This window comes from Pelodiscus sinensis, chromosome 10 (assembly GCF_049634645.1).
Source record: "Pelodiscus sinensis isolate JC-2024 chromosome 10, ASM4963464v1, whole genome shotgun sequence".
NCBI lineage: Eukaryota > Metazoa > Chordata > Testudines > Trionychidae > Pelodiscus > Pelodiscus sinensis.
The window spans coordinates 5,184,413-5,196,971 of NC_134720.1; the positions used below are offsets into that span (position 1 = coordinate 5,184,413).

General features: G+C 54.8%; 1 protein-coding gene across 3 annotated transcripts in view; it reads left to right on the top strand.

Moving 5' to 3' along the window:
- Positions 1 to 12,559, top strand: part of INPP5D (inositol polyphosphate-5-phosphatase D) — a 76,309-nt gene that overhangs the window by 52,648 nt on the left and 11,102 nt on the right. For all 3 annotated transcript variants that reach the window (XM_075937409.1, XM_014577481.3, XM_075937410.1), the window contains 11 exons: positions 595 to 701; positions 1,765 to 1,867; positions 2,717 to 2,913; positions 3,945 to 4,062; positions 4,792 to 4,888; positions 6,747 to 6,885; positions 7,540 to 7,648; positions 7,792 to 7,880; positions 8,152 to 8,233; positions 11,200 to 11,289; positions 11,433 to 11,546. In XM_075937409.1, the coding sequence (XP_075793524.1) occupies positions 595 to 701; positions 1,765 to 1,867; positions 2,717 to 2,913; positions 3,945 to 4,062; positions 4,792 to 4,888; positions 6,747 to 6,885; positions 7,540 to 7,648; positions 7,792 to 7,880; positions 8,152 to 8,233; positions 11,200 to 11,289; positions 11,433 to 11,546 (1,245 nt within the window). The remainder of the gene's footprint in view (positions 1 to 594; positions 702 to 1,764; positions 1,868 to 2,716; positions 2,914 to 3,944; positions 4,063 to 4,791; positions 4,889 to 6,746; positions 6,886 to 7,539; positions 7,649 to 7,791; positions 7,881 to 8,151; positions 8,234 to 11,199; positions 11,290 to 11,432; positions 11,547 to 12,559) is intronic.

A 12,559-nucleotide genomic window follows, 5' to 3' on the forward strand; every position in this document is an offset into this window, starting at 1 on the left:
CCATAAATGGCCTGCTTGGGAAGCAGAAAGAAGAAGGGCGAGGGTTTGGGCGGAGCCCCAGGTAGGCGGTGCTGTGTGCTCTTGGCGCCAGGGTATAACTGTAGTCCCTGAGGAAAGTCCTTTGCTGACCGCACCTGCCTGTTGTTTCTGCTGAGCCATCCCAGCAGCCATCCCAGAGCACCGCCCTGACCAGCCGAGCGGAACTAATCCAAACACTGAGAAACAACCAGACTCGAAGGAGCAGCTTGTCCTGGGGGCTGGTGCACTCAGGGCAAGGAGCTCTCCAGAGTCCCCTAAAGGGCTAGCACCAGCTGCAGCCCCTGCATGCCAGGGACAGTTATTGGAGCTGAAGGGCTGTCGGTGGGGCTGAGGGAAACCTCCTTTGCCGTGGGTTTGGTTCCAGGCTCTGTAGAAAACCCCTTTTCAGAGGTGGAATTGGCAGGAATGCGGGCTCAGTCCGCGGGGGGCTCCCAGGGCAGGGCAGAGCTCAGAATGGGGGCTGCGGAGGAGCGCGCTGCTTCCTACGCCCAGTGGGTTCCCGCAGCAGAGGGGAGGCTGCGGGACGAGGGCCAGTGACACCCAGTCTCTGCTTAGTCCTGCAGCTCATCAAGTCCCAGAAGTTCCCGAACAAACTGGTGATCGTGCTGGAGACCGAGAAAGAGAAAATGCAGCGGAAAGAATACGTGTTCGCTGACTCCAAGGTACAGGGCACTGCCTCTCCGCACTGTATCCCTGCAGCACCAGCCAGGGCCTCAGGCCAGTGGAGGGCTTACGGGATTTGAACGTGCTCGGCACAAGTGAGGTTGGTTGTATAATGGGGGAGCATCCAGCAAATGCAAGAGAGACTGGATCATATGTGCAGCAACTGGTGCAAGATTCAGGACCCTCCCTAGGGGGACGCAGGGCCTGGGGCAACATGCCCCGCCCCATCCCACCTCTGCTCCACCCCTTCCCACAAGCCCCACCTGGCCACACTCCTTCCAGCCCTGTTCCACCTTTTTTCCTCCTCCCCCACGTGGCTCAAGACAGGGGATCCCTAGAGGCCTAACATGGGGTGGCAGCAAGGGCCCCGCCCCGCCCCCACTTACCATAGTAGCAGGAGCTGGAGTGGCCTGGCAGCCTGCTCCATTCTGCCCCAACCCATGCACCTCGCGACTCCGTGGTGGCAGCAGCAGGGCTCCCTAGACCTGTCCATAGCATGGTGGAGGCAGCCGCTGAGGGGCCCCCCAAGTGCAGCCTTGGCCCGGCTCTGGCACGCCTCAGCCCTGCTAGACCTGCGCACTTGGGAAAGGGAAGGAGGCAGACGAGGGCTGCACCATTCCCTGGCTGCTCCTTGGCTGGCAAAGGCAGCGATACCTGAATCACTCGCGGGCCTGGAAGCCCGCCGGGACCGGGATTAGATGAGGAGATCAGGGTGAGAGGTAGCACCAGCTTGCTTACATGTTTGGAAACGCCAGTGTAGACAAGTCGCGCTGCCTTTTCCATGGGCTCGGAGCAAGTCAGACCTTTCCTGGCCAGCATGACCCAGGGCAGAGCAGCGCGCTGCCTCGTCTACACACCCTGGTTAGCATGCACCAACGCCACAGCCTTTCTCCTAAGAGGGGCCATAAGCCAAGCACCCTCCCTGCAGGCGAGATGAGATCAGGCTGATCTGCCCTTTTGATATCGTGGGCACTTCCCTGGCCGGGCAGTTCTTCTTTCAGAGGAAGCGGGGTGGGTTCCTGCCACCGTCCTCTCACCAGCTGTCTGTTTCTCCGGGTGTAGAAAAGAGAAGGGTTCTGCCAGCTCCTGCAGCAGATGAAGAATAAACACTCCGAGCAGCCAGAGCCAGACATGATCACCATCTTCATCGGCACCTGGAACATGGGTACGTTGCTCCCTTCTCGATTCACCCTTCGTACGCCCCCCCCCCCCCGCCCCGACACCGAGCCGGACCGTCACGCTGGCCTGCTTTCACGCCGGGGCCCATGGGAGCCACCTCTCACAGACGCTCAGGAAGGGACTCGCTCCCAGGGACGGGGTGGGAACTGAGTCTCTCGGCCAGGTGCCTGCATGCCCCGTGACCCCCTGCACTGCTGCAGTGTCCAGGGGCCGCTGTGTCGGCATGACCATGCCGGGGAAAGGGGGCGTGCAGCATCTGCATGTGATTAGGAGAAGACCCCCACCTCCCGGAGTTTACTAGAGAATTTAACGGCAGGGCTCTTTGTCTAGGGAACCCCAAGCCAATCTGCTTCCCATTTTGGGGAAGTGGCTTGTTCTAAGGGACGTGAGCTGATAGGTTAAAGCCACCATGCACCCTGATCCTCAACTGCAGCCAAAATGCACTCGGGGCAGCTGGGGGCAAAGGCAAGTCTTATGCCCCCCACTCCCAGCGGCTCTCCATCCTTGGAGCCAGCTTTGGAACGTCCCAGCCTCGAACTGAGGAGCCAGTGACAGCTGCTGTCAGTGGCCTCCCTGAGCAGCTGCAAGACACAGGAACTGGCAGCGCACAGAGATGCCCCTGCCGACACCCCCCGGGAATGAGGTGGGACAGCACCAGTTCCGTCATCTTGGGCTTCCCCTCTGCCATGCACAGAGCAGAGCCTGGCCCCTGGTCCTGTGTTTCTGCTGCTCCGTGGGGCTGGGAGCCTGTTCGCCCCCTGCTGGGGGTAGCTCTAGGTTTTGCCTGTGCCTGCACGTGTTCTGACTGACTGTGGTTTTGGATTTGCTGCTAAAGGTGACGCTCCTCCCCAAAAGAAGATCACATCCTGGTTTCTCTCCAAGGGGCAGGGAAAGACCCGGGATGACTCTGCGGACTACATCCCCCATGACATTTACATCATCGGCACCCAGGAGGACCCGCAAGGGGAGAAGGAATGGCTGGAGATTCTGAGAAAGTCCTTGCAGGAAATCACCAACATCAGCTTTAAAGTGGTGAGGAGCCATGTTGGCTCCGAGCAGAGCCAGGATCGCAGCCTCCCCTAGCAGCCTGGAGAGACACGGGAATAACCAGCCCCTGGCACATGCCTCCCTGCTCCCAAAGCGCCACACTGCTGGGACCAGCGTGCTGAGGGAGAGGGACTGGCTGTGTCTACGGGCTCCGTTCCTCTTGATCCAGCTAGATGGGCTGCTACCAGCAATGCCCTAGGCAGAGCTGGCCCCAGTGCTCTCAGGGCCTGCCGGCTGGGGCCAGAAGGGTGAGACTTTAATCCCCGCCCAGTAGCACACCTGCCTGCAATCCGGCCGTGGCCTGGGAACAGCCTTCTCAGAGGGCTATTTTGAAGTTGCAGGCGTATCTTTTGAGACCGCTCGGGCCTCACTCTCGCTTTGTGTGGGCTGCAGCGTTCCTAGCCCAGGCTCTCATACAGGCCAGGCTCAACCACACCGACTGACCTGACATGGAGAGACCCGTGTCTGGCCACTGCTGAGCCTCAGTGAGGCAGAGGAGCAGGATGTAAGCAGCTCTGAAAGGTCACTGCAGATGGGGCTCAATGTTCCCTGTAAGCTGAGCGCCTGGGCAGCCGCCTAGAGAAATTCAAATGCCACCCAGCTAAGTAGCTGAGCGCCCACAGTCTTCCACCGCTGGCACCATGTGTTTATATGGATGGTGCACATCTGCACATGTCTCAGTGCACATAACAAAATTCATTCTGCTCATAGATGGAAAAAATTAGAAGGAACATTCGTAGGGCCCTTAGGTGGCTCTTAGAATTTGCCTGCAAACAAATGAAATGATCTTTGGTGCGACCAGCGTGGGCCAGGGATTAACGTGAGCATGTTTGCGTGCCAGGAATTGCACGCGTTCTCCGGCACCCCACCCCCACATTCTAAAAACATGGGTCCATGGCTCAGAGGAAAATCTCACAGTCAGTGTGTCCAGGGAGGCTGGGGTAGCCGTGGGCACACCAGGCGTGTCTAGTATCTCTGTGCCCGGATCTAGCCCTCCCTTTTCCGCCCCCTGACAGATAGCAATCCATACGCTCTGGAACATCAGGATTGTGGTCCTGGCCAAGCCGGAACATGAGAACCGGATAAGCCACATCTGCACAGACAACGTGAAGACGGGAATTGCCAACAGGCTGGGTAAGGAAACGGAATCTGATCTGTGAGCCTGAGCGTTACCTGTTCTGTGCCCATGGGGGCACCTGAAATGAACAGTCCTCGCTCAGCAAGGTCACTCAGGGTCACGCTGAAGAGACCAGGGGCTTCTCCAGCGAGGCATGAATGGATCCTCGCATAGGGGACGGCTTCCTCTCTACCTGAGAGTGATCAACCCGTCTCCTCTGCCCCAGGCCCTGTCTCTATTCCACCCCTTTCCCCAAGCTCCCCCTCACCTCTTGCCCCCGCCTCTGCCTCTGCCCCCTCCCTTGAGCGCACCCTGTCCCTCCTCCTCCTCCTCCCTCCCAGCGCCTCCCACATGCCACCGAACAGTTGGTCAGGGGAGGTGCTGGGAGGGAGGGGAAGGAGTGGATCAGCAAGGATGGTGGAATGGGCGGAACTTGTCTCCTAAGCACCCGCTAATTGATTGCTTTGGGTGCTCCATGAACACAGTTTTAGCTGGGGAGGAGGGAAGGGAAAACTGTCCTTCTAATGATCTAATCAATCCTGGACTCATCTATTCCCCACTAAAGACTTTCGGCTGCCCGGGAGGGCTCCCTTCACAGGTCGCAGGCGGAAATTCAGTGAGCTTGTTAAACCAATATTGATTTTGCCTCCTTCAGAAAAACTTTCCCTGAACTCTGCTCTGTATGTGACACGTCAGCCCGGGGGCGGATTGCCTTCTTGACATTTTGCTGCTGCTTGTTTCCCCAGGCAATAAAGGCGCAGTGGGAGTGTCGTTCATGTTTAACGGGACCTCTTTCGGGTTTGTGAACAGCCACTTGACTTCGGGAAGTGAGAAGAAACACAGGTGAACTGCGCCATTGACTTTCAAGGGCAGGGGCTACTGTCCCCGGTCACGCTGTGGAACTCATGGCCAAGGGACGGTGATCAGGCTAAAAATATCAATGGCTCAGAAGCGGATGAGAAGTTCGTGGAGGATCGGCATGTCGGTGGCTATTAGCCAGAATAGTCAGAGATGCGGCCCCATGCTCGAGGGTTCCTAACCCCCTCATTATCAGAGGCTGGGACCGCATGCCAGGGGATGGCTCACTCGCTAACTGCCCCATTCTGTTCATTGCCTCCGGGGCACCAGGCACTGGGGCTGTGAGAGGCAGCATACACGGCTAGCTGGACCATTGGACTGACCCAGTCTGGCCGTGCTTCTGGTAGGGTGTGTTGGAGGGTGTTCTCTGGCTTGTGCTGTGGCAGTCAGACTAAATTGTCACCAGGGGCCCTTCTGGCCTTAAAGTCTCTTAAAGGTTCGCTGTGAACGCAGCCTTGGCTCACCACACAGGAAGCTCCTGCCTACCCCTGTCCGTGCATCACCATTCGGTCAGCAACCCTGGCTTCACCTGGAGTGGAAGCTTCTGGAATCTGCAAGTGGGCAGAGAAAACAGACAGAAAGGGCTTCTCAGAGCTGTGGAGAGAGCCCGTGTATTTTACCTAAAGCCGTGTAGGCCTGGCCCACCTGGCAAAGCCTGAGGAGCTGCCCCTGGAAACGGCTTGATGGTTTGCACTGTCTAGAGAGAAACTTTGAGGTTTCTCTGCACACGCACAATGAAAATATCTCCCTGGTGCCAGCAGGAGACACCATCTCCTTTGTGGGCCGAGGTCCACTGAGAGACGGCTGGGAGGGTTGGGTGGAGATCTGTTCAGGGCCAATCTTTCCAGGCTGAGGGGCATTGCCGGGGCAGTCAGGGAGGATGTCCCAACAGAGTCAATCGTGGAGCAAAGAAATGGGTCTCTGAGAGGTAATCCCATTCCCCACTATCAGCAGAGAGAGGTGGGGTCTGTGGTATGGCCAAGCAGTGTGCCATGTGATGGCAGAGGGACTGTGGCTTTGTAGCCCTGGCTACTGGGGCCTGTCTGGTCCGTGGAGTAAGTTGGAGATGCCTGAGGAGCCAGCTAAGGGCAGCTGGGATGAAGAGATGCGTTGGCCATGCTGCCTCTCTCTTGGGAGCATCCCCTGTCTAGTTTGAGGTGTCGGGTGACTAGAACAGCGGTACAGGAGCTCTGCCGTCCCAGGCTTCGCTTGCATTTAGTAAAATTCCCAGGTGCCTGGAACAGCTGCCAGATCTGGCCAAGGCTAACTCTTTATTTCTTGCCTTGTGTACAAGTTCTGTGCCGGGAGGCGCAGCACAGAAACACACAGCCCCGCAGAGGGATCACGGGTGGCGTTAGCCCTGGTTTTGCACCTATTTGACATGAGGCTTCTCGGGACAGAAACAGGCAGCAGCACAAAAGGGAGCCGTCTGGAGCTGCTCTAAAATATGCTCCTCCAACGCCCCAATCAGGCTGCCATGCAGGGCCTAAGAATCCCCATTCCCATAGCTGCAGATGATTCAGAGTTCACGCCTGTCTCCTACTCCAGGATCTGCTGAGGTATTTACCTCAGAACAAGCCCCACCCCAACTGGCATGCCGCTGTCCTGGAGCGCCGACACCAGGAACACTCCTTCCCCTCCTTCACTTCTCCCCATGCTATCCCTAGCTGCCACCGAGGCCTATGCGAAGCACAAGTGTGGGGTTCTCTAAAGAATGAGGGCTAAAAACCTGAGCATTCCTGTACTTTGCCCCTAACTGGCTCCAGCAGTCTCTGTCAGCATCGAACCGTGAGGGACCCCATGGCAACCGAGGGCGACAGGCACTGTTTGCTTGTTTTGTTAGGCGAAACCAGAACTACACGAGCATTCTGCGCTTCCTGACCCTGGGAGATAAGAAACTGAGTCCATTTAACATCACTCACCGCTTTACTCATCTCTTCTGGCTGGGCGACTTGAACTACCGCGTGGAACTGCCTCCAATGGTGAGGGACCCCTCTTGATTCCTGGTGGTTCAGGAAAGCCAAGAGAAGAATTCCTGAAGTGGCAGATGGTGCATTTAATTGTGTGAAAAGCATCAACTTCTGGTCTGGAGGAACGTGGAAAGGAAAGAGGGGTTGGAAAGGGTGGGAGAAGGAGCCCAAACTAACTGCCCCTTGCAAAGAAAACCATTAGAGAGATATCAAGACAGAAATGAATTAGCCACTGCATCTCCTCTCCAAAGATTAACGAGCCATTGGCCTACTAACAATGCCATCTGGCATACCATCGTTCTCCAGTTCTCACCAATGACAGCCATTCCCAGAACAGCACCAACCCTGCTGCCATGACCCTGAGAACACTCTGGGGCTCGTTCATTGCACCCTTCAATCCGTGCTGTAATGGTCCAGGCCTAGTCAGAACAGGTATTCAGGTACTTAAGAAACAGACAAGCCATGGTTGCCCTTAATGACATGAGGCCTGGTGATGGTGTAGGAACGGCTGGTGCTGCTGCGAATCGGGTGTTTTGGTAGACATTCGGAGTCTTTGTGGGTGGGTTGGACAAACAAGTGCCCAGCGTTATCGTCTCACCATTAGCAAGGGAGTGTTTGTAGGAAGCTAGAGTGCATTTCTGCCGCTCTGAGGTTTCCTTCTTTCAGGACGCAGAGAACATAATCCAGAAGATCAAGCAGCAGCAGTATCCCGATTTGCTGAGTTTTGACCAGCTTCTCATGGAGAAAAAGGACCAAAAGGTGTTTCTGCAATTTGGTAAGATGCTGAATTCTTCTACTCTTAGCACAACCCTTCTCCCAGCTTTTCTGTGGCCCCGGTCAGAGCAGTATGGAAGGCCAGGGGGAGTGCTGAGTGTCTTACCTGTCCTAGAACAATCACCAGCTTTTTCTCTGTTTCAGAGGAAGAAGAGATCACTTTTGCTCCCACTTACCGCTTTGAAAGGAATACCCGGGAGAAGTATGCCTACACCAAACAGAAAGCAACTGGGGTAGGTGGTGACTAAAACATAACCCTCCTCATTCAAAAGCATGTGTCAGTGTAATGGAAAGAGCATCCACAGAGAAAAGCGACCTAAAAATTGCTCTTCGGTTCCTGCACAAATTAGGATTCCAACGTGTAAAGCTTTGAAAGGAGCCAAATCATGGACAAAAGTAATGTGAAACATGCGCACCGCCCTTTGGCAAGCGACTTCTCTCCTCTTCTGAACGAGAACTTGTCTGTTTCCTTCTTCTTGACCTCAGTTCTACTTTGCTTTGCAGATAAAATACAATTTGCCATCCTGGTGTGATCGAGTGCTTTGGAAATCCTACCCCATGGTGCACGTGGTGTGTCAATCCTATGGTGGGTAGATAACAGATTGTAGAGAGCAAAGCAATTGGGCTGAAACAGAAATGGTTTCTGGGGATCTCTTTGCACTACCAGGCTCTCAGCACAGGAGAGACCTGAGGATGAACCATGCAATTTGGACTTACCGCTCTCTGTTATCACAGTGCAGGGCTGGAGGAGGACGTCTGGTTTACATGAACATGCAGAATGCAGTTCAGAGGGCTGGAGCACAAACTCTCCTTCCTTGGCTTGATTCTCTTCTCCAGCTAAAGGCCATGCTGTAGGGCTTATTGTGACACCATCCAGCTCATAGACTGTAAGGCCAGAATGGATTATCATGATCATCTATTCTGACTTGTGCTTTGCAGGCCACAGAACCTCACCCACTCCTGCAACAGGCCCATCACCTCTGGTTGTGTTATGAGAGCTTGATTTAAAGACTTCAGGTGACAGAGAGTCCAGCATTTACTGCAGTTCAGACCAGCTAGTGACCTGTGTCCCTGGCTGCAGAGGAAAGTGAAAGACCCTCAGGATCTCCGCCAATCTGCTCTGGGGGAAGATTCCTTCCTGACCCCAGATATGGGCGATCAGACCCTGAGCATGTGGGTGAGACGCATCAGCCAGACACCGGAGAGAGAATTCTCTGTAGCAACTCGGAGCCCTCCCTGTAGGTGCCCCACCTCCAGCCACTGGAGATATTTGCTACTACCAGTCACAGAAGGGCCACGTGCCCTTATAGGCAACCTCCCCTCCCCTCCCCTCTCCTCCCTACATTTATCTAGCTCAGTCTTGAAGCCAGTTAGGTTTTTTGACCCCACTCCTCCCCTGGAAAGCTGTTCCACAACTTCATGTCTCTTTCTTCTTTGATATTCCGGCCTTCCTTTGTCCTGGCAGCACCTCCCCACTCGGCCTCACCTGCCCGTTTTGTTAGCACACTCCCACTTCTTTTACCACGCTCATGAATTCAAATGTGAAATGATTGGCTCCAAGACGAGCAACCTCCCTCCAGCCTGACAGGTCATTTTTCAGCATGGCCCAGTGTAGTCACCCCTTTAACCAGATCCTTACCAGAGTAGAACTTTCCTATGACTCCGCATCTTCTCCAAGTTAACTAAAAATGTCCCATGTGGAACTGTGTCCGAAGCTTTACTGAATCCAGGTAGATTAGATCGACAGCATTTCCTTTGTCTGGAAAATGGATTATCTTCTCAGAGACGGCCATCAGGTTGGTCCGGCGCACTCTACCTTTTGTGAAACCACATTATATTTTATCTCGGTCGCTACACCCTTAATCTCTTGGCAGTAACAAGCCAGGTTTTCCAGCGCAGGGATCAGCTGGATCTCCGTTCTTCTTGGTGCCAGACTGTTATGGGCCCTGTCTGGGTGGGCCGGTTTGCTGCGCAGAAGCCCACCCAGACAGAATGCAATGTGAAATGTCTTGATAGGCATCTACCTCAGAACAAACACCATCCCAGCTAGCAGTCCCACTAGTGACTCACTGAATGGGCTTGGAGACTGAACCACCATTCTCTACGGGGGGCGAGGGGCGTCCATAGTGTGGATAAAACACAGAGCTCCAGAGTTTCCCCTCCGGAAATCCACCTTGCTTCAAGGAAGTTAGTGAAGCGATGGTGATTCGCAGCCACTGAGAATCTCCCCTTCTAGCATGTGGGGAAGCCTGCGCTGCTGCCCGTGCGGCGGCTGTCCTGTGGACAGCAGAAGAGTTCCCTTTCCAGCGCTATCAATCCGGCACCTTTCATGAGTCTCCCAAAAGTCATTAAAAACTCATCAAGGCCAGTCTTGTGTCTACTGCCAGCGCGTTGTGCTTCCACTCAGTAGACCCAACTCAGGCATCCTCTGCGCCGGCACGGGGGGATTCCCTTACATGACACTCGACTGCCTCTCTCAGCTGATGCTCAGAGCAGGGCTGATGGGCTCCCAAGAGCACTCACTTTACCCTTCCTTGGCTAGAACAAGCCTCACCATGGTAGGGAAGAGGGGAGAAATGAAGGGATCCCACTGGGGTCTGATTGATCATACCCAGCTCCAAGCATCTGAGCATAGAGCTAATATGCTCTCCATGCAGGTGAGAGGAAGGCAGGCTCAGAAATCTCAGCTGACAAAGTGGGCTGGTCTGACAACAGGGCGAATTAGACCAGGTGTGGCTTTGTGAAATGAAGTCACTTTGGAAAAACTGGCATCTGGGCTCCTCGTGTTCTGCCGCTGGTATCTGCAAGATCCCAGTTTCCTCCCACCCCCCTCAAGGGCCTTTTGTCACCTCCAGGGGGCGAGCTCCCCACAGTGCACACCGCTGGTTTACATAACTGTGCCTGGCGCTTCGACTCCAAGCTAAAGAGACTTAGAAATGCTGTAAATTGGAAGAGACCGTCACAACAGTGACACAATCATAGACCACGAGTGGGAGGCCCGAGGGGAGCGTGCCCCCAAATGCCATGGGCAGGAGGGGCAAGGGCCCAGCCAGCCCTCCCAGCTGGTGGGAGGATTAGTGGGGGGGAGGGTCTGGTGCCCGCAGCAGGGGTCTCCCCCCCCACCCACCAGCAGTGGCGGGGCAAGCGAGGCAACGGCCCCAGCTCAGTGAGCTCCTCCGGCCATGCTGCTTGGGGGAGGGGCAGGACCACCCTGCACTCACCCGCAGGAAGTGGAGTGATGTGACTGGGGGAGCAGAGAGAGCTGGAGGTGCATTACTCCACTTGCCCCGCTGCTGATGGTGAGGGTGGGGCGGAGCTAGTGCCCTGCTAGTGCCCCCAGGCTCCATCACTTCAGGGAGGGGGAGGAGCAAGGGCAGGGAAGAAGCGGGGAGGGAACGGAGCAAGGGCCCAGAAGGGCAGAGCAGAGGTGGGGTCTGGGACGGAGGGCAGTTGTCACCGTTAGGGTCGGTTTTTCTGGATGCCGATTATATTACGGCCATTGGGGCCAGAACAGAACCCCCTGGCCCTGACTGCCTTTCCTCCCGTTGGCAGGCTGCACCAGCGACATCCTGACCAGCGACCACAGCCCTGTCTTCGCCACATTTGAAGTTGGGGTCACCTCGCAGTTTGTCCCAAAGAATGGTGAGTAAAGGGAGAGAACGCAAGGCCTCTGCTGAGTCGCAGAGATGCCTTGGACAAGACCCCTGGCTCTGAGAGAGTCTTACTGAAAACGGGCCATCTTTGGCCTGCTGGTGCAACTGACCCGGCGTCCTTCCCTTTTCTAGATTCCAAGTACGCAGAGTCCCAGGGGCAGATCGAATTCCTGCGCTGCTGTGCCACTCTGAAGACCAAGTCCCAGACCAAATTCTACATTGAGTTCCACTCCAGCTGCTTAGAAAGTAACCTTCTCCCTGTCTCCTCCTCCCTTTCTGACAAAGCTCCCTGCTTATATGGACCAGCTCCCTTCCCCTCACTTAGATCAAAACAAACCGCCATGTCGGTTATTTGTGTGACATCAGAGAGCGGGAGGGGGAGGTAACGGAGACGCTGTGATTGGTATGTCGCTCCATATCACCGCTAACGAAACCAGAGCCACGCAGCCATTTAGCCGTAATAACGTGTTATCGACGACGAGGATCTTCCTTGTACTCTTCCGTCAGTCTCCTTTAGAAATCTGCTTGTCTCTTTTAGTGAGAAAACGGTGGTGTCCTTGCTTGTCACGTTGGAAAATCTTTGCTGAGTGAACACCACATTGATTACATTTCCAGGCAGGCTGCTCTACCTGTGTGATTTCAAAGTAAAGGGATTAACATGTGTGCTACTCTCCATGGAAACAAACAAGCAAGCAAGCAAACGGGTTCCTGTAGGTTGGGTTCAACAGAATTAATCAGAGGATCAAATGAAAGTGAAAGGAACTCCCCCAGGCTGATTCTGTAAATAGTCCTGCATTTCAGTCCTCACAGTGGATTCCGCAGCTGCGGGGCTACAGTGATGTATGACATGTGAAACTGCATGCCCATGCTGGGTTTATTACACTCTTTCCCATCACAGGGCCAGCCGGTCCTCTGCTGTGCACTTCATCACAATATCTTCCTAACAGAGAGCCGTGTCAAAAACATTTCCAGAAAAGATTATTTTTTGGTTGCATCCAAATTTGCATAAATTTCTATGGCAACAGCGTATTACCAGGCTTAAATTAGAATTTCAAAAGTGTGCTATCTTGAGTGGCGTGGGAAGAGCTGTCATGTTCTCCCCCTCTTGTCCATGCCCGTACTGAGTGTTTTAATGCCAAATTTGGCTGCAAAACAAAATCATTTAATGGTTACACAGTATGGCCATTTGCAAATGTAGAATCATAGAACGCTAGAACTGGAAGGAACCTCGAGAGGTCATTGAGTCCAGTCCCCTGCCC